Source organism: Bos grunniens, chromosome 7, assembly GCF_055505025.1.
Source record: "Bos grunniens cultivar Pamir isolate PY7600 chromosome 7, Bosgru_T2T1.0, whole genome shotgun sequence".
NCBI lineage: Eukaryota > Metazoa > Chordata > Mammalia > Artiodactyla > Bovidae > Bos > Bos grunniens.
Genome location: NC_141171.1, coordinates 108,197,862 through 108,220,019, shown reverse-complemented (window position 1 = coordinate 108,220,019; position 22,158 = coordinate 108,197,862). Strand labels below are relative to the sequence as shown.

General features: G+C 39.8%; 1 protein-coding gene across 17 annotated transcripts in view; it reads right to left on the bottom strand.

Moving 5' to 3' along the window:
• Nucleotides 1–22,158, bottom strand: part of FER (FER tyrosine kinase) — a 458,023-nt gene that overhangs the window by 68,559 nt on the left and 367,306 nt on the right. For 2 of the 17 annotated variants that reach the window (XM_086413365.1, XM_086413362.1), the window contains exon 17: nt 4,649–6,459. The exons of 12 other annotated variants lie outside the window; for them this stretch is intronic. In XM_086413365.1, the coding sequence (XP_086269491.1) occupies nt 6,390–6,459 (70 nt within the window). In that variant the 3' untranslated portion in view covers nt 4,649–6,389. Of the gene's footprint in view, nt 1–4,648; nt 6,460–6,986; nt 7,233–8,845; nt 10,082–14,503; nt 14,704–22,158 lie in introns of those variants that run through there. 3 more of the 17 variants (XM_086413357.1, XM_086413363.1, XM_086413360.1) reach the window with 3 other exon arrangements.

Here is a 22,158-nt window from a genome sequence, read left to right as displayed (position 1 = left end):
CAATTGATTATTTTATGTTGATGCTGACACGGCTCCACAATGATTCCCAGGCTCCTACCTAAAATAAAACAATTAGCTAAGAGCATGTCAGAAAAAAAATTTAAATTTTTGTCTTGCACTTAGCAACTAACACGACACTGGCATTTGATGGCTGCTCAGTTATTATTACTGACAAAGTAGAAGTATTCACTAGTGTCACTGTAATGTTAATTATGAGGGGAACGACCTCTCACAGACCCAATAAATAAACATATTATAATCTCATCTTTTATATTAGAAAAATATGCCTTAAAAATTCTATGATGTAAACTTCTAAAAATCAGTGTTTGATAACTGGGAAAAAGCTGAAGGAAAATACAATAAGTAATATTACTAGCGTGAAAGCTCACTATATGGTTAATCTGAGCAACTGCTGTCCATCTCCACTTAGGATCACAGGAGGAAGTCTTATGTTACTGCAAGAGATTATCAGGATTGACAGGGCAGCACCCTGCAGCTATAAAATTTAGTCAAATACAGGACAGAGCTATATCAAGGAAGGTTACTGAAGCTCTAACCGATAGGGATCTTAAAAAAGAAAATCAGCAATCAGCCGTTTTGGTGGCTTAATCATCTAAAGACCCAACAAATGAACAGTTGAGGTTGTTCAGTTTCTAGTGCTAAGTGCTTGGGTTTCCCTGGTGGCTCAGATGGTAGAGAATCCCCCTGCAATGCAGGAGACCTGGGTTCAATCCCTGGCTCAGGAAGATCCCCTGGAGAAGGGAATGGCAACACACTAGTAACAACACAGTACAACAGCAGCCTGGAGAATTCCATGGACAGAGGAGCCTGGCAGGTTGCAGTCCACGGGGCCACAAAGAGTTGGACGCGACTGAGCACCCTCCACTTTACTTTCAGTGCTAAGTGCTATGTAATTCTATCTGACCTTGTGAGATTTAACATATATTTCAAGAGAGTGAATTACTAGGTCTGAGCCACCAGGGAAGCCCCACCACAGAGGCAGGAATAGCAAAAAAAAAAACAAAAAAACACCCCCCAAAAACTCTGCAGAAGCTAGTTCAAATATTAAAAGTGCTTACTAAGTTCTAGACAGTTATTAGGCACTGGAGATACAATAATAAGAGAGACACTTGGTCCTCGGAGAGTCTGACAGTCTAATGAACAGTCTAATGCTGTGCTGGTCAGTAAGGCGGCTGCTAGCCACACGTGACATCTAAAACAGTCCAAACAGAGATGTGCTTTCACCGTAAAATACACACGGGATTCTGAAACTCTGCACAGCAGAAGAATGCAAAATAACTCAATGACAAGTTTCACATTAATTACATGTTAAAATGAAATGTTTTAATATGAGAAGTTAGTAAGCTATACTACTGAAAGCACCTTTTTCTTTTTAAATTTTTAGTGTTGCTACTAGAATATTTTAAATAACATTTTTTTTTAAGTCGCTCAGTAGTGTCTGACTCTTTGCAACCCCATGGACTGTATAGTCCATGGAATTCTCCAGCCCAGAATACTGGAGTGGGTAGCCTTTTCCTTCTCCAGGGGATCTTCCCTACCCAGGAATTAAACTGGGTTCTCCTGCATTGCAGGCAGATTCTTTACCAACTGAGCTATGAGGGAAGCCCTTTAAATAACACAGTGGTTGATATTATGTATTTATTGGACATGCTTAATAGAAGAAACAGATAAGTTAACAGAGGACTAACCAGTCCATTCTGAAGGAGATCAGCCCTGGGATTTCTTTGGAAGGAATGATGCTGAAGCTGAAACTCCAGTACTTTGGCCACCTCATGCGAAGAGCTGACTCATTGGAAAAGACTCTGATGCTGGGAGGGATTGGGGGCAGGAGGAGAAGGGGACAACAGAGGATGAGATGGCTGGATGGCATCACTGACTCGATGGACGTGAGTCTGAGTGAACTCCGGGAGTTGGTGATGGACAGGGAGGCCTGGCATGCTGCAATTCAAGGGGTCGCAAAGAGTCGGACACAACTGAGCGACTGATCTGATCTGATCTGATAGGTTGTCATCTTTGGTAAGTGCTAGGATAGTTCAGTAAAGAGAGGAAGGAGTATAAGAAAGCCTTCTCAGGAGAAAACTGATCTCTCTTAAGCAACAAAGTGTGAAAAAAACAAGAACAAAAACAATTAAAGATCACCAAATATATGTTCATATTAAATATCACATTTTTAAATGAGCAAATATATTTTAACTGTGTTATTTACTAAGGTATAAAGTCTTTAGTCATCTTCTTTATCATCTTTATAATATGAAGATGGCTTCTTTTCTTTTGCTGTAAAGTATGTCCACTCAGTCACTTTGAAAGCAGAGATAAAGCGTAAAAAAGAAAGGCTATCCAGAATCATTAATACATTGCTACACGTCCTAAAGTACTTGTATGTGAATGTGTGTGTGTTGGCATGAGTCCTCAGTCATTGCTGACTCTCTGTGACCCCAAGGATTGTAGCCTGCCAGGCTCCTCTGTCCACGGAATTTTCCAGGCAAGGATATGCAAAAATATGGAAATAAAAATTTATTTTTATAAAATTAAATCATACTTTATTTAGTATTGTGACTGTCTATTAGTAGTAAAAGAAGGGTCCCATTTATGTTGAGATTTAGAATGTTTCCTAAAATTTGCTGTTACATGCAATGACATAATAGCCAACCCAAAACATTATAGTTTTCAAAACTTTTTAAATGTCTTCTTTGATTACTGCTTTGAGGTAAATTCTTAAGAAATAAAAAGCTGTGTCAAAGGGTATGCATTTTTACAGATGTTTACTACATTTTAATAATTTGAATCTAAAAAACTTGCACAAATGTATACCTCTTCCATATGAGGATGTGTTTTTCTCTACTAATTTATAGTAGGAATGAAAGATTTAAAAAATCGTTACTAACTCGATAGCAGAAATGGTATTTCATTGTTTTAAATTTACATTTCATTTTCAAATGTTTATTAGAAATTAATGAACTTGTTCGTATTCTAAATTAACTGCCTGTTCATGCCCTCTCCTCAGTTCTCTATTTGCTTCTTTATTACTTTTTAAGATCTCTTTATACATTATGTAATATTCAGATTTAGTTTACCACATCTATTTCAACCCTTGTCTTCCAGGTTTCCATGTAACAGTGATTGGTTGATTGCTATGTGGAAGTACATAACAGAGGAATGAAGGGCAGAGAGTCTTGAAACTCAAGGAGGTCTTGATAAAATTACTAAATAATACAGGAATTTAATATATCCTTTTTCAGCATTAAACAGAACAAGCAAAAAATAAACAAGTTAGTATATATAGTTATGCACGTATGGATATGCATGTACAAATGTGAGAGTTGGACTGTGAAGAAAGCTGAGCGCTGAAGAATCGATGCTTTGGAACTGTGGTGTTGGAGAAGACTCTTGAGAGTCCCCACAAGGAGATTCAACCAGTCCATTCTAAAGGAGATCAGTCCTGGGTGTTCTTTGGAAGGAATGATGCTGAAGCTGAAACTCCAATACTTTGGCCACCTGATGTGAAGAGTTGACTCATTGGAAAAGACTCTGATGCTGGGAGGGATTGGGGGCAGGAGGAGAAGGGGACGACAGAGGATGAGATGGCTGGATAGCATCACCGACTCAGTGGACGTGAATTTGAGTGAACTCTGGGAGTTGGTGATGGACAGGGAGGCCTGGCGTGCTGTGATTCATGGAGTCGCAAAGAGTCGGACACAACTAAGAGACTGAACTGAACTGAACTGAATGAGAATGTTAAGGTACATATTTGGAGCATTAAATGTTTAAGTTACAAATTTTCTGTATTTCCAATTATAATTATTTAACCTTAGCAGAGTGTTCAGATTCTCCATCTGGAGCTGATTTTGTAATAAAATAAAGTGTAAGTATTCAACCTTAATCCTCATCCTCCGCTGTCATCATAGCCCTATCACTGATGGTTAGCTAATTGGTCCAGGACCATTGATTCAAATAAATGTTTTTCTACTAATTTACAATATCTCTTTTATTGTACTCTAAATCTCTATAGTTTATATTATAGTCTAATTCTTGACATTATATTCTATTTTCACCAATATTTTATATATACTTATGCCCACACTTACTGTTTTAATTATTATAGGTTTATAAAATATTTTAACACACAACTGGGAAACTTCATCCTTTTTGCTTGTACAATGCTTTCTTCATTAATTTTGCATATTTATCTTTCTATATATACTTTAGAGTCATTTTATATAAAGTTTTCAAACCAAAACACTCAATTTTAATATGAAGTACATTAAATGCAAGTTCCAGCTATGAAGATAAAAATTGCAACCCATTTTACTTGCACAATATGTGAATTTATTATTTTAACAGTTTGTTACCCGCATACTTCAGGCCTGTATGCCTGATCCACCTCGGGCACTGCTGGTGCAGTGTGGGCGTCACGGTCCCTGTGGTCAGCACTCTGCGCTGCTCCACTGCGGACCCCACACAGGATGCAGTGTGCACTGTTCAGCAGCGACACCCAGGTGATGGCCCACCACCCTAAACGCACCTGCCTGCTTTTCATCAAGGAACCCCCAAACATGAACTAGAAACATCATCAAATGATTAACTAGGCCAAAGAGAACAGTCCAAAAGCGCCTGTTGATACTAAACGTGCTTTCTGTGAATGCTTTATTAATATGAAGACCTTTATTTTATGCCCACAAAACTGACCACTCAAAGTGGTCACAGATGTTTACAATGTCATAGACATGCCAAAGTTCATAATTACATGTAAAAAAATGAACCTTGAGGATCTAGGAACTGAAAATATGCTACTTCATAATTAAGAAATAGTTTTTATTTCTCTCATGAAAAAACTTGTATATTTCAAAAAAGGTATGACAAGGATGTGTGTGCTCAATAATTGGGTAGAGAAGGAGGGGCTGAGGAAATATATGTCCTGTGTCCATGCTAGAACAAACTTCACCTTCAACACTGCTACCTGCAGCTGGCAAGCCCACTTTTATATTTTAAATATCAATTTAAATGCTAAATCAGAGGCTTATGTAATTTCTGATTTACAGCTTTCAATAAAACTGGCAAAAGCTAAAACCAAACATGGATGAAGCAGTATAGAAAAAAAAGATGAAATGCCTGGTATGCATAAGAACTGTTATTTCTTCCTGCTGGCAATGACCCTTCATAACATAGTGACATATAAGTGATAAAGTGATTAAAAATTTATGGCAACAGTCAATGCATGAACAATCTGCTTGTTTTGCAGTTACCTAATGTGAGTATATATATTCAGTGTACTCAAGGAAGTAACCCCAATACATTGGTATCATGCATGAATTATTTCAGTACCCAGCTGTTCCTCTGGCATGTAGCACAGCTCCTTGTACACAGTAGAGACTTATTTATTCAATGAATAATGAATGACTAACATGACATTTAATAGTTTCTGTATACTATAGGTAAAGAGCAAATGTTGAAAATGAGAGGAGGAGAAAAAAATTATCAAGAACTGAAATTAGCAGTTTAATACTATTATGAAATAATAATTGTTAGAGAATATATGTATTGATTTCAGGGGCCTACTTCTGAAAGTACTTGCTGATTCTGGGTCCCTAGTGAAATGTAAAAATTAACTTTGAACATAAAAACATGAAGGATATTTTCACTTTTATGACTTCCAATATAGTTAATTAGGAATATCTTTCTTAAAACAGCAATCTTTACAAACAAAAACTTTAGCTTTCATTTTTAACAGCATACTTTGTATGGATTAATATTAATACTTTTTGTATTAATAATTTATTATTATTTTAGGTACAATGAACACACATTATATACACAACTTTTCAAAATGTATTGTAATAAAGTAGTATCAGAGATAATCCCCAAAGGCAGATAATCTTAAAATGAAATTTTGTACTGGTACTCAATACAGATGTATGACAGAGCCTTCCTTATTTCCCCAAAGTGACTATATTGAAAGATAAATCAAGATTAGATGGAACCGCATATAATACATGCCAACAAATATTTAAAACACGGTAAAAAATAATCTTGGAATTTTGCCTGTTAACAGGTTCCTATGTGTTGGAAGTATGTGCAAGGGTTAGAGGCTACTGCAGTCTTTTCTGCGTGCTGGTGGACCCCCTAGTGACCTTCCAAGACAGAGCCTGGGAGCCGGTTCCCTGAGTCTTCACACTGCTAACTCCTTCGGTTTTCACCAGAGTGAAGAATTCTCAGTAGTCTTTCCCGATTTCCCATGTGAGAGGATTTTCCCATCCCACTTCTTACAATTCATTCTCATCATTGCCCCCTGTTTGCTTCCATCACAGCTTCTGTCACAACTAGTGAATACCTAATTAAGTGTTTACCTTTTTACTGCAATCCCTACCTGATTATAAAAAGGAGTTATACAGCTGGTACCTAATACAATGCTTTGCACAAAATGAATAGTCCAGTAAGTGTCTGCAAAATGAAAGAAAGTAGAGATTAGGCCCGAGGAGGTTTGCTCTAGTCGCTGTAAGTTCGTAGCTATGAATAGGCAATAAATTCTTATTCATTAATCAATCTTTTTATTGAAAATGAAAATTATCCAATTATGTTGACTTAGAAAATTTTCCTGGACCATGCTTGGGTTTTGATGGGTATACTGTTGAAATTAAGATCTCAACCTCTTTTTTTCAAGCACCTTCTGTGTAGTAGCTCCATATATAAGGAATAAGGTAAGTAAGCAGAGGATAAAAGCAAGGGAGCACCACTGCTGTTGCCCAGCCCTTCCGAGAGGAACAGAGGTTAGGCCTCCTCAAGATCTACCCAGTGGGGGACCTGCATGGCTCTGACCTCAGAGCGCACATGGAGGGGGCCCAGACGACCAGATAACTGGGTGAAGGCAGGGGGACAGCAAGTCCCCTCTGGACTTAATCAGCTATCCGAGGCCACACAGTGAATGTTTAGAGGCATTTTTCTGTGTTTTAAAGGTAACAACAGCAATTATTTCCAGGCACGTAACTGTAGTTGTCCATAGAGAATTCAATAAAGGTCAGGGAGTCTCTCAGACTGAAAGTATGGTTTCTGGAACTGAGTAAATTACTGGCTGCATCAGGATAAAAACAACAGCTGCAGATATGAGTCTTTGAGCACTAAGCAATGAATGAGCCCCCAGGGAGGTAGCAGTCTGAGCCCTCACTGTCTCGTCCTTTCCGGCAAGCCAGAAGAACAAGGAGTCCTGTAGATGCTGCCTAAAAAGAATTTCCAGTTTAGGAACAAGTATATTAAGGACAATGTGTGGGTGCTGCTCCCTAAAACTCCTACCTCTCAAGTGACAAAGCCTCCTAAGAGACAATTTATAATACAAAACAAATGAGAATATCAGATTTTTAGAAGTAGCACATCAAGAGGTAAAAGCAAAATACAGTTCTTCCGGTCTGCTACTGTAACATTTCAAAACTAATACTGTGACTACTAGCACTAACTCACATTGATGGAGTGATTAGAATATTCCAGGCACTGTGCTAAACACAAGTTTCACCCAAATCTTTTAAGTACTACGATCACCCCAATTTTACAGACTATATACAAGTTAAGTACTACGATCACCCCAATTTTACAGACTATATACAAGTTTGGAGCAGGTGTGTTATGCTATTTAAAAGATATGTCTGTGGTAGGAGGAGATAATGAACTTAATTGCAGATTTTTTACAATCTTTGAATATAATTCACCTCTAAGAAAAACTTGGTAAAGTGCTTCCATAAAATAATTTATATAACTTATGTTTAAATCCCTATTTTCACAGTGACTGTTACTTTATGGTTATATATTTATCCAAACAGTGGTTCACAAATCATTTGAATCCACTGTATTATATATATGCTTCTAATGTTTATAAGGGGAAGCATAGTCAATAATTCTAAATATTTATCTCCTGAATTATCAGGATCTTGAGGACAGTAAGTTTACTGAAAGAAAAACAAATTGCTTTAAGACCTTCCCTAGTGAGTGGTAGTCAACTTGTCTTAAAAGGAAAACTCACATTTCTTGTCTTATATTTTCTTTCTATTAAGTGCTTTTCTCTCACAAGTCACAGTTTCGAGATGTCAGCTGAAGGCTGCTGTCCATCAAGGAAGGTAGTAAAGAAAAACTACTAACAAAAATGTCTGTAAGAAAGGACAGACCAAATCTTACAGCTGACAGGTGTTATACTTCTCAGGACAAATGAGGCCTTTCTGAATACAGAGGAAGGGAGAAGAATACAGCACAGTGATTTCTCGGAACTTACACAGGCTTCTAATGAAAAACGTCTTCCATTTCACCAGAGCACAGAGCGCTCACACTCTGTATGAATTACTGGTCTTTGTACAAGCCACTGGGTGGAAAAATACTGCTAATAATTTCCCCCTGCATTTTGTTTCTCAAAGCTTTCAAACTGGTTATTGTAACAAGGATAAAGGAAACCGCCAAGCACCTAGTTTTCTGTTCCTTTGAAATGTTTCTGGCCAGTATCACTGCTAACATAAGCTCGTAAGAGTATTTCATAGACTTAAAGTGATACTGACTGAGATAGTCTGAGATGACTGGAAAATTAAAATATTCTGCAGCTAAAAGAAGCAATGATAAAAATGTAAATTAACCTTCTTCTGCCTAGCATTCACTGACCCAAGTTTTAAAACTTCAATATTTACATATGCTACAAAATGATTACTCAGCTTTTAATTTAAAAAGTAAATGTGAATGCAATGTTATTAAGCAAAGAAAATGAGAAAATATTTAAAAGATATTTCTCATGGGTTTAAGAACTATGTCAGGTATACTTGGGTATATATACTCCACAAGGAATACATAATACTTTTTTTTTTTTCCAACAAAATAGCTTCTAGGTCTGATCCTATGTAATAAAAATAATAATGTTACCTATTTGTATAGTTTACCATCTACAAATAACTTTTATTTACATGATCACATTATCATTCAGTCAGTAAACATTTGGTGACTACGACTTGATGCAAAGTCCCCTGCTAAATGACCGAGGGGCAGAACCATCATTACATTTCACTACTGAGGAAGGACATCAGAAAAATTCGTAGCTAATTACCACAAGAATTCAGGCGTCCTACGCCCGGGAACCCCATCTTCATGTGGTTTACCATCACTGACATTTTAAATTCACAAAATGATCAATGTAAAGTTACCCCTACCTGAGTATGTAACAATATCCATATGATTTATAAGAGCTTGATATTCACTGCTTGGCGTGAACTTATGGCATTATAAGGTATACATTAAAAGCATGCAGAATTTCATACAGTGATCTCACCTGTGTACAGAGAAACGAGCTTAGCATTTAATGGATGACCTTTACCATTCTAGAAGTTATCCTGGAGCGAAAAACTTCTCTGTACTTGTAACATGATAAGCATAATGGAGTTAATGCATTACACCTGAGAAAGAATCAATACTATCAACAAAGTTCCTTAAAACAAAAGTAAAATCCCAGATGGTAGATGAAATGGAAACCTAAACGCTTGGACAAACTGTCTCACAGTAGGTTCTCATCCAAGAGTTCTGACATATACTGGCAAAAGGTAGCTAAATCTTTTATTATAAACCTGAACATTCCATTCATCTTCTGTTATGACATTTTTAAATGCACGACCACATACAGATGTACTTTTTCATTATTTACTTCACTAAGCTCTTCCTCTAAACTGCTAGATAATTTTCATTCATAGAAGAGGAAGACGTGGAACATGATATTATGCTTAAAATGCCATTTATCTTCACTCAAACTATGCGTTTGTCTTTCTTACAGAGTGACATCCCAAAGACAAAATGCAATGCAAATGTTCTGTGTCAGTGAAGACCGGCTGCATCAGAAATAACCATCAGGAAACGCGGTGGCAGCCTACAGTCAAGGACACCAGCACAAGGAGAGCGTGGATATCCGTTTGTTTCTCAGAATAAGGCAGAGCTGCAACATTTTAAACAAGTAACTTGGTCCAGATTTTATCTAATTCATCGGATATGCCATAGAACTGGAAGAGTGATTTAATGTCTTCCCATTTTACCCCAATGAACTGTCAAATTGTCCCTGCAAACAGAAATAAAGTCATTTGTTGTTGACACTGTTGTTTTGCTTCTGATCATCTGACAGAGCATTCTCCTCGCAAATGGAAAAGAGAAAACCTACAAAGGAATGGGGCTCCCCTGGTGGCTCAGCTGGTAAAGAATCTGCCTGCAGGGAGGGAGACCTGGGTTGGATCCCTGGGTTGGGAGATCTCCTGGAGAAGGGAAAGGCTACCCACTCCAGTATTCTGGCCTGGAGAATTCCATGAACCGTAAAGTCAATGGGGTTGCAAAGGGTTGGACACAACTGAGCAACTTTTACAGCAGTGAAGAAACGGGAGCAGTCAGTGCTTCTACCAAAGCTAAAAGTACAGTTCCACTAGAGCCGATATCTATAGTCGGCAGTATTACACTGTTTGTCAACATCTATCAGCAAAGAAAACTGGGTAAAAACCCATATTTCATGGGTATCCATCTCTCTAAGTGTAGGTCAAGCATTTTTGGGAGTGTGGTGACCCACTTCGGGACATCAGTACCATCAGTCTGAGACCAGTAACACACAGGGCCCGCACACATTCTCTCCTGCTCAATCATCTGACCTAACGAAAGTCACATTTCCCCAATTCAGAGTCCTTATCTGACTTTTGTAGCTCATCATTTTCCATGTCATTGTCTGGTTGTGTATGTATGTCTTTTGTGTTCTTTAATGTGAAAAACTCCTTCTAAGAGAGTTTCTTCCTCATTTGAGAATTCCCAACAGAACCAGCAGAGTATGATGTGTGCAGAGTACACCAACAGGGCTTGAAAAAGGGAGGAGAAGAAAGAAAAGGAGAAGAATTGATAGTCATATTTTACATGGTATAGTCTTAGCATTTTGAGGTATAAAGAAAAAGCCTCTAACTACAAAACCTAATAAAAATATCACAAAGTGCAAGAAGTCAGCAGAAGCTGAAAATACTAATCGTTCCAAAAGAACAGTGGAGTCTTTCTTGGCAAAAGCCCCTATAAAATCTGTCTGGTGGAATACTAACAAGCCTTATTTACTGAGGGGTCTAAAAATAACTTGGAGTGTTTTCACAATCTTAGGTGAAAAACCTGAAGATAAGAAAACCATTATTATAAGTGAATCTCACAAAACTCCAAGTTGTAGAGATAGTGAAGTGAAAGTCGCTCAGTTGTGTCTGACTCTTTGCGACCCCATGGACTATAGTCCATGGAATTCTCCAGGCCAGAATATTGGAGTGGGCAGCCTTTCCCTTCTCCAGGGGATCTTCCCAACCCAGGGGTCAAACCCAGGTCTCCCCCACTGCAGGCGGATTCTTTACTGGCTGAGCTACAAGATGTGGAGATGCTGTGCCACTTATTCTCTATGCGTGTGTAAGACGTTTTCCACTCATGACTGCCCAGGTTAGTTAGTATCATGATAGTATTATTTGGAAAACATATGTATTCAATTTGGGAATGAGATCATTGACTCCTGTCAATAAATCATAAATCGTGTTTAATTTTTCATTTTTTCCGTATCTACTACAGTACGAAAGTGAAAGTGTTACTCGCTCAGTCGTGTCTGACTCTGAGACCCCACAGACTATAGCCTGCCTGGTTCCTCTGTCCATGGAATTTTCCAGGCAAGAATACTGGAGTGGGTTGCTATTCCCTTCTGCAGGGGATCTTCCCAACCCAGGGATTGAACCCGGGTCTCCTGCATTGCAGGTGGATTCTTTACCATCTGACCCACCAGGGAGGCCCCAGCAGTTTGGGCCTTTCTAATATTTTGACTAATTAGTCTCCCTAGTCTTATATGTTAAGAGCATAATTTATTGAATCTGTTAGAGAAAAATGTAAGATCTTCATTAGCAACAAACAAGCACCGAGTGGTTATTAGGGCCTGAGACATTAAAATAAAATAATTACTTCTGCAGTGTCTTTTATAATGATAGCTCCGAGTTAAACTCACTTTTCACAACAAATATCTACTGGCTCATCTATTAAGAACTGAAGTGGCAGAAGGAGAAAGGATGGCAAGAAGGGAAGGAGTTGAGAAGGAAGGAAGGGAACAACCAAATAGCTAACAATGTAGCTGGAGAGGCAAGACGCTCCTTTTGGAAGACAACAGCATACAGAATAGCCGCCAGGGACACAGAGAAGCAGGAGAAGCTGACGGGGGAGGAGGGTTTGAGCCTGGTCTCCGAGGGAACAAACAGAAAGGCTGGGAAGAGTGACAAAGCCCTTTTTAAATGTTTCATCCACAAGCCAAAGTTTTACTGAAATCGTCACACCGGTTTGTCTATGTATTTTCCGTAGCTGCTTTTGCGCTCTCACAGCAGAGCTGAGCAGCTGGGGTGGAGATGACCCAGAAAGACTAGAGTACGATCCGGCCTAAAGAAATAGTTCCAGAGCGAGGATTCATACTAGCCTGTCTAATGCTTTTATTATTCCCCAAAATTTCAATTTACAATCCTGTGCACAGTACTACAGACACTTTTATAGGCAATGAGGTCTGGATATCAGCATATATAAAACAAGGAAGGTTAGACCAGTCACAGAAAATCACTTTCACAAAGCTTAGCTTATTTCTGTGGGCTTCCCTGGTGGCTCAGCTGGTAAAGAATCTGCCTGCAATGCAGGAGCCCTGGGTCTCATCCTTGGGTTGGGAACATCCCTTAGTGGAGGGCATGGCCACCCACCCCAGTATTCTTGCCTGGAGAATCCCATGGACACAGGAGCCTGGTGGGCTACAGTCCATGGGGTCGTAAAGAGTAGGACATGACTAAGCGATGTTAAGCACAGTGTTGTACAACTTGAAAGTGGCAAATGAAAAATTAGTAATTGACTGTTACTGGGAACCTTAAAAGAAATTGCTGATATTGAACTTAGTCCTGGGTGAGCCATGGTCACCATCTGTATTCACGGTAAGTTACGAAAGGCATGGTTTATGGAATCTATCCTATCTCAAGGCCTTGTCCTACGAGGGAGGAACATGAAAGCAGTGAGAGGGAGGTGAGCACTCAGCACCACCTCTAAACGCCTGTGTGCACAGTCTTTCATTTGAAGAGTGTCCTTCAGCACGAAATATCACCACCACAGGCACTGAGCGCACACAAGGGCAACACTGCCTTAGTCGCGCCATTCTTACGACTCTGACTATATCCTTTTCTAAGCAGATGTCTCGCTTTACCCATTATTTATTTCCCATGGCTTTTCTCTTGCATATTAAATAATTAGCATAGATAACATTTTGAGTATACTATGAGGGAAATTTACTTTATCATTATAAAATAGTATTTTAAAAAATTGAATAATTTTGTGGTGCAAAAAATTTAAGATTCTTGGCTAATAAGCTACATTAGATTCTTTAATACACACAGTACTCAGCTGTCCTGCGTGCCTGGCACTGTGCTCCTGTTGGAAGTCAGGCCTTAACATGAATGGAGCCCGGCTTCATCCTCAGGACAGTCACAGTCCGCTGTGCATGTGCCTAAGTTTAAAGCAACCATATTTAAACAACTTCGGATGAAGAACTGAGTAATTCCAAGAGAAGAGCTTCAAAATAAAAAATTTAAGTGAACTTCTGATGCCCAATAAGTAAAAAGAGATTTCCTGCGACAGATACTGTTTGAAAGCAGTGGTTCTCAAACCCTCTCATCTTGTAATAGAAGAAGTTTCCTGGGACTTCCCTGGTGGCTCAGTGGTAAAGAATCCACCTGCCAATGCAGGAGTGAAGTCAAAGTCGCTCAGTCGTGTCTGACTCTTTGCGACCCCATGGACTGTAGCCTGCCAGGCTCCTCTGTCCATAGAACTCTCCAGGCCAGTATACTGGAGTGGGTAGAGCCTTTCGCTTCTCCAGGGGATCGTCCTAACCCAGGGATCAAACCCAGGTCTCCTTTCGTTTATCCTGTTTGGGACTCTCTGGGTTTCTTGGACTTGAGTGATTATTTCCTTCCCCATTTTAGGGAAGTTTTCAACTATTATCTCCTCAAGTATTTTCTCATGGTCTTTCTTTTTGTCTTCTTCTTCTGGGACCCCTATGATTCGAATGTTGTAGCGTTTAATATTGTCCTGGAGGTCTCTGAGATTGTCCTCATTTCTTTTAATTCATTTTTCTTTTATCCTCTCTGATTCTTTTATTTCTACCATTCTATCTTCTAATTCACTAATCCTATCTTCTGCCTCTATTATTCTACTATTTGTTGCCTCCAGAGTGTTTTTAATTTCATTTATTGCATTATTCATTTTATATTGACTCTCTTTTATTTCTTCTAGGTCCTTGTTAAACCTTTCTTGCATCTTCTCAATCTTTGTCTCCAAGCTATTTATCTGTGATTCCATTTTGATTTCAAGATTTTGGATCAATTTCACTATCATTATTCGGAATTCTTTATCAGGTAGATTCCCTATCTCTTCCTCTTTGGTTTGGTTTGGTGGGCATTTATCCTGTTCCTTTATCTGCTGGGTATTCCTCTGTCTCTTCATCTTGTTTAAATTGCTGAGTTTGGGGTGTCCTTTCTGTATTCTGGCAGTTTGTGGAGTTCTATTTATTGTGGCGTTTCTTCACTCTGTGTGGGTTTGTACAGGTGGCTTGTCAAGGTTTCTTGGTTAGGGAAGCTTGTGTCGGTGTTCTGGTGAGTGGAGCTGTATTTCTTCTCTCTGGAGTGCAATAAAATGTCCAGTAATGAGTTATGGGATGTCTAAGGTTTTGGGGTGACTTTGGGCTGCCTGTATCTTGGAGCTCAGGGCTAAAACACTCTCCGACATACATCACAGCAGGATCCTCTATGACCCACCTCCCAGAATATTGGAAATAAAAGCAAAAATAAACAAATGGGACCTAATTAAACTTAAAAGCTTCTGCACATCAAAGGAAACTATTAGCAAGGTGAAAAGGCAGCCTTCAGAATGGGAGAAAATAATAGCAAATGAAGCAACTGACAAATAACTAATCTCAAAAATATACAAGCAACTCCTACAGCTCAACTCTGGAAAAATAAATGACCCAATCAAAAAATGGGCCAAAGAACTAAATAGACATTTCTCCAAAGAAGACATACAGATGGCTAACAAACACATGAAAAGATGCTCAACATCACTCATTATCAGAGAAATGCAAATCAAAACCACTATGAGGTACCATTTCACGCCAGTCAGAATGGCTGTGATCCATAAGTCTACAAGCAATAAATGCTGGAGAGGGTGTGGAGAGAAGGGAACTCTCTTGCACTGTTGGTGGGAATGAAAACTAGTACAGCCACTATGGAGAACAGTGTGGAGATTCCTTAAAAAACTGGAAATAGAACTGCCTTATGATCCAGCAATCCCACTGCTGGGCATACACACTGAGGAAACCAGAAGGGAAAGAGACACGTGTACCCCAATGTTCATCACAGCACTGTTTATAATAGCCAGGACATGGAAGCAACCTAGATGCCCATCAGCAGATGAATGGATAAGAAAGCTGTGGTACATATACACAATGGAGTATTACTCAGCCATTAAAAAGAATACATTTGAATCAGTTCTAATGAGATGGATGAAACTGGAACCTATTATACAGAGTGAAGTAAGCCAGAAAGAAAAACACCAATACAGTATACTAACGCATATATATGGAATTTAGAAAGATGGTAACGATAATCCTGTATACGAGACAGCAAAAGAGACACTGATGTATAGAACAGGCTTATGGACTCTGTGGGAGAGGGAGAGGGTGGGAAGATTTGGGAGAATGGCATTGAAACATGTGAAATGTCATGTATGAAACGAGATGCCAGTCCAGGTTCAATGCACGATGCTGGATGCTTGGGGCTGGTGCACTGGGACGACCCAGAGGGATGGTATGGGGAGGGAGGAGGGAGGAGGGAGGAGGGTTCAGAATGGGGAACGCGGGTATACCTGTGGCGGATTCATTTCGATATTTGGCAAAACTAATACAATATTGTAAAGTTTAAAAAAAAAAAAAACCCAGGTCTCCTGCATTGCAGGCGGATTCTTTACCATCTGATATACCAGGGAAGCCCAAGAATACTGGAATGGGTAGGCTTTCCCTTTTCTAGGGAAGCCCAAGAATACTGGAGAGGGTAGCCTATCCCTTCTCCAGCAGATCTTCCAGACTCAGGAATCCAACCAGGATCTCCTGCATTGCAGGCAGATTCTTCACCAGCTGAACTACCAGGGAAGCCCCCTGCGGAAGTCAATGCCGGAGACAGGCGTTCAATCCCTGGTCCAGGAAGATCCCACATGCCTTGAAGCAACTAAACCCCCACACCACACTTACTGAGCCAGTGCTCTAGAGCCTGGGACCGCAGTTACCGAGGGCCTTGCGCCCTAGGGCCTGCGCTCTCCAGCTAGAGAAGGCACTGCAGTGGGAAGCCTACACACCACATCTAGAGCAGCACTCGCTCTCAGCAGCTGGAAAAAGGGCCTGCGCTTTTCCTCTTCAACAATGAAGACCCAGAACGGCTAAAAATAACTAGCTAAATAAAAATTACGTTAGAAGTCTTTAAAAGAAAGCTTCCTGAAATTTCCTGTTTCATGAGAAAAAGATGTAAAATACATTTTTGGGTGGGGCGGGGAGGGGGAGTTCCCTTTCCTCCTGCAGTTGAGGACTTCTGGTATTGGTACGTCTAAGTCAGAGGTACACAGGCAGAAGAAGCTAGATCAGACCGAGCTCCGGCAGGCAAGAGTAAACCACTTTTTCGTCCAGCAATGACAATAAAAGGCCCCGCCCCTGCCCCAGGATTAATCCTGCAACTGTGAACAAGGATCCCGGGAGACGCAATGCGCTCCAGTGCTGCCGGGTTGGCTTTCGGTTCAGCAGCAACAGAAATCTGTTCTTATTTCTTTTCAAAATCTAGTGATTCTAGAGCACGACCACAGTTTCTGGCACTGGAAAAGACAGTTGGACAGGCAGATGGATTGGGAAAGAAAGGCAGATGAATGAAATGGGCACAGATCTCTGCGAAAATGTGCAGGTTTCATGCTGTGGAGGGGAAGCAGCGTATCTGAGACGTTGGATAGGAGAGCTGCCTGTCACTCCCCCGGCCGGGCACAGACGGTGCGGGGACGGACAGGAGGAGCGCGAGCCGGGCCCTGCTGCAGGGACGGTCCTTTTTAAGCAATACCCATATACTGGATATTAGGATTGGAATGGCTTCAATTCAGCTCTAGAACAGGGAGCTATGAAACGTAACGGGGGAAAAGCTAGTTCCTCTCTTTTGTAATGAAAACTAACAGCTATCACATAAAACCTTTTTTTTCCTGTTTTAGTATTTTTCTTCTAAATAAATAAAGCCTTGAAAAAAGTAAATATGAAAATCTGCAGTCAAACACCTCTGACCAGTGACCTCGCTCAGCAGTCAGTTTGGAGCGGCCCATGGGAGACCCACCGAGGAGGCCACTGCCAACAGGAAACTTGACCTCTGAGCACCATGGCTGAGGACTGCATCTTTGTCCTTGACTGCGGCTACACGGAGACCACGCTCCAAACGCAGAATAGGCTCACCGTCTGCTTTCACCTCGCTCAAACCTTTCTGCTGACAATTTTAACCCATCTATTTTGTTCATCCATCTTTGTTTTCTTTCATTTTCTAAAGAGACTTGGTGAACAACTCAGTCTTCCTCTGGAACTGGACAGTCATTTTCCACTATGTATCATTTGAATTGTCACTTAGTTTACTCAAAGGCTTTCTTATCTCTTAATTTAACCTTATGGTGCTGACTGTGAAGTAGGTATTAACCCTCCCTTAACAGAGGGAGGAAATCTAGATATAATACACCTTTTTCAGAAGATAATTTCTCTTTAAATTTATTATTATTTTTTTTAGTCATAGAAAAACTAGGGAAATGTCTTTATTTTAGGTAAACCAATATACATGCCTTCAGATGTGAAAATAACAAGAGACAGTTTCTGTGTTGCCATTGTTAAGTCCCAGTCATTTAAGACTAGTACAAAGCTTCCCTGGTGGCTCAGCTGGTAAAGAATCTGCCTGCAATGCGGGAGACCTGGGTTCGATCCCTGAGTTGGGAAGATCCCCTGGAGAAGGGAAAAGCTGCCCACTCCAGTATTCCGGCCTGGAGAATCCCATGGACTGTAGAGTCCATGGGGTCACAAAGAGTCGGACACAACTGACCGACTTTCACTTTCACAAAGCTGTAATCTGTGTTCACATTGCTCACTGTTGCATTATTTCAAACGTTACAGCGAGCTCTACTGGCCAGATAACTGGACTCCCAAGAAGCAAAGTCAGTTATGCTCCTGGTTTTCTTCCCAGAGGAAAAAACTCTCCAAAGGAAATAAGTTTCTTTCTATGAACGGTGCTTTTATAAAAATCTTTTGACTGATAGTTCGTTTGTATAGCATTAGGGACATTTCTGAACACAATGAAAATATGTTTCCCACTTCACATTTTCCAGTTGTCACTGTTATTTGTGGTACTATGAAGTTATCCAAGATGAAATAAATGCATATTAAGATTTTTAAAGGAAACACTTAACTCTCAAAGTGAATCTTTAAGTAAGCAAATAAGCTAAATAAAGAAACATTATTCTAGAGTTATTTTTATTGTCAAACTAGATTAATAGTACTAGAAATGACAAACATTGGATACTACCATCAAAAGTCAAAAGTAATATTGAAATTGCCTCATTTAATAATAAAAAAGCTAGGGGGACTTTCCTGTCAGTACAACGGATAAGAATCCTCCTGCCAATCCACGTCCCCCCAGGGGACGTGGCTTTGATCCCTGATCGGGGAAGCTTCCACGTGCTGTGGAGCAGCTGAGCACATTCGCCACAGCTAGCGCAGCCCAGAGCCCGCGGCCCACAGTACGAGAGGCCGCCACGGCATTGGAGGGGGGCCCACTCACTGCAACCAGACAGCCCCTGCACAGCAATAAGGACCGCGCATGGCCAAAATAAATAAAATTATCACTGAACTTAAAAAACATACAGGCAAAATGACCTGATAGCTTATATATATATATTACAAATATATAGTTTAAAAAGTCAGGTATATTCTTATACACAAATATTTCTTTCACTCATTCATGAGTAACTCAAAGTTTCACTGATTCTCAAATCCATTTAATTCATTCATTTTGCTTTCATCATTTCCGCATTGTTAGCTCCACATCAGACCTTTCTCTTCAGTTCTACTTTTAAACACTCACCTGCCTTTTCAGCGGCTTCACAAATACCTCACAGGCACACACATGCCTCAAAATAAACTCCCTTTGTCATCCACAATCCCGGCCCTTCCCTCCTCCCCCAAACCCCCAACCAAGCAAACCAAAAAACCCTGCTCATCTTCCAGGATTTTGAGAAGAGAGACCTGTCATCCACCCGGACAAGCAAGAAACATGGAAGACACCCTGATGCTGGCTTCCTTGAAAGCGTCCCTTCCCTCCACTGACTCTCCACACCACAGCCAGAGCACCCTGCGTGGAACATGCGTGGGGTCCCTCCCACTGAACACCCCACGGTGGCTTCCCCTGCTCTCAGACTCTGCACAAGCCTCCCTGTGAGGACCCGCCTCCCAGGGTCAGCCCCTGCCACCGCTCCAGTCTTATCTCAACCTGGAGTTTCACCTACTCACAGTCTGGCTGCCTCTCACTGCCCCGAAAGGCCTTTTTGCTTCCAGCCTCCAAGCCACTCTCCCCCAGTTGCCTATTTCTTCTCTTCTCCCCATCTTCCTTTAGTTATTCACCTTTCAGGCCAAACGTCATTTCTTCCAAGATGCCTTCCTTGGCCCCAGGATAGGATCATATCCCACTTTAAATGCATTCTTACATGACTATCTGTTAATGCATTCTTACATGACTATCTGCATTGTTACATGACTATCTACTCATTCATTAGATTTTAAGCTCCTGGAGGACAAAGACCCTATCTGATTGGCTCAACTTATGTATTCCAAACACCAACAATGTGCTTACACATAGAAAGTACTTAAGTAAACATGTGATGACTTCAGTTGAACGAACATTGTGGAACACTTGCCCCATGCCTGCTTTTCAATACCCAGATACTTACAAAGTAAGTGGATAAAGTATTCTTCAATTAATTTGGGTAGGGGGGAGTGAATCATTTCTAAGTTCTGCTAAATATGGTCAAAATTCAGTTTGCAAATCTCTTTGGAATTAAGCTAATTTTTAATACACCTGGTCACATAAAAGAAATTCAATAATTTACCCCAATATTTATTGGGTGGCTCTTGCAATTTAGACCTCTATATGCTATTTTCTAAATCCTACTATAAAAGGTCTTTAGAAATCCTATTATTGTGTCTTGTCCACTCCCTTCCCCCAATGCACTTTTTCAAATTATCAAATATCTTTAATTTTCTCATTTTCCTTCAGAGTAGGGAGCATGATTAAACAGAAAACTTATACAAAGAAGGTATTCAATACAGGGTTTTTGATTAATTTAGTGTGTGGATATAGAGAGGCTTTAGAAATTATGAATAAATTGAGGAATTTCACCAGGCATGTTTACATGATATCATAAAGCAAAAATATAGGAACCCCAATAATTGTTTCTACTAGGACACACATTTAAGTATAAATAGGATATGAAAATTATAATTTTCTTTCCTTTAGATAATATATATTTGAAAAAACAGTCTTAAATATTTATAATATGGCACAACATAATAAAAAATAAAATTTTAAATTACATACTAATTATGCTTTCATTTGGTTACAAAGAGGTTTACAGATTCTTTGTGTATCATGCCATATGTTTATGTCCTGCCTTGGGTTTTAAAACATCTCAAATAGCAGACATAATTATTTCAATTTTATTCCGTCATTACTTTATGTGTAAATAGACTCCTAATTTTAAAGCAGCATAATGGGAATTTTAAGGATGAAGGGAGAAATACTGGTCCCTGAGAATTAAAGTTACTCATTATAAACAGGCTTAAACGGCAAGGAACTACCTGCTCAGCACTATTTTGGCTGCCCCATTCCCATTCTCCCATGATTTACACAGTGAATGGGCAGAGAGCGCCTAAGGGAGAGAGGCTGAAAGGAACACAGGCCTGACGACCCTCACACATAACAACACATCTGATGTTTGCTGCCCTATTATTCTGAAGCACATTGTTAAAAATTAATACTTTCCAGCATGTTATAAACTACTGCTGCTTTCTTAAGTCCTGATCATTGTCTGCAACAGGACAGAATCAATATAACAAATAATTACTGTTAAGAGGAAAGTGGATTGAAACAGGATAGTAGTCACCTTCTGTGCCTCTTGGAGGATGACAATATCCAGAAAAGAGCACTGACACCGTCTCACTAAATTTCTGAGACAGTCACATTCACACAATTCAAGAAAACGCTCTCAGCATCCTAAAACCTTCATTCTGACTTCACAGCAGAAAAGGAATTTTGGTCTGTTTGCATGACACATACTGGTTCGTATCACAATAATTACTTCTTCATTTATGCCATTTAAAGAAATCAATCAGTGGAAAATAAAAATAGAAGATTAACATTTAAGGGTGAAACAATTCAGGATTATTTTCCCAGAAAATCCTTAGTCATCTAATGGCATTTGATCAGTACTTTGTACAGTTGATTAGAGGCCTATTTCATTTATTCATTAATTTATCCACATATTCATTCATTCATACAGCAGATATTTATCACACTTCTACCATTTGAAAAGCACCCTGTGAAAAATGTGCACAGAAAATTTGCACTATTTCCTTCCCTACAAAAAAAGGAAATCAAACTATGCAATAAAAAATGTCCAGTATTAAAGAGTCAGTTTGAGAACACAGAATAGGCACATGTTTCTATTCTATAGTAATAAGAATATCTATTCATACAAAGTATAAGTAAGTGTATGAGTGTGTCTGTTAAGTCACTTCAGTTCAGTTCAGTTCAGTCGCTCAGTCGTGTCCAACTTTGCGACCCCATGAATTGCAGCATGCCAGGCCTCCCTGTCCATCACCAACTCCCGGAGTTCACTCACACTGACATCCATCGAGTCGGTGATGCCATCCAGCCATCTCATCTTCTGTCGTTCCCTTCTCCTCCTGTCCCCAATCCCTCCCAGCATCAGAGTCTTTTCCAATGAGTCAACTCTTCGCATGAGGTG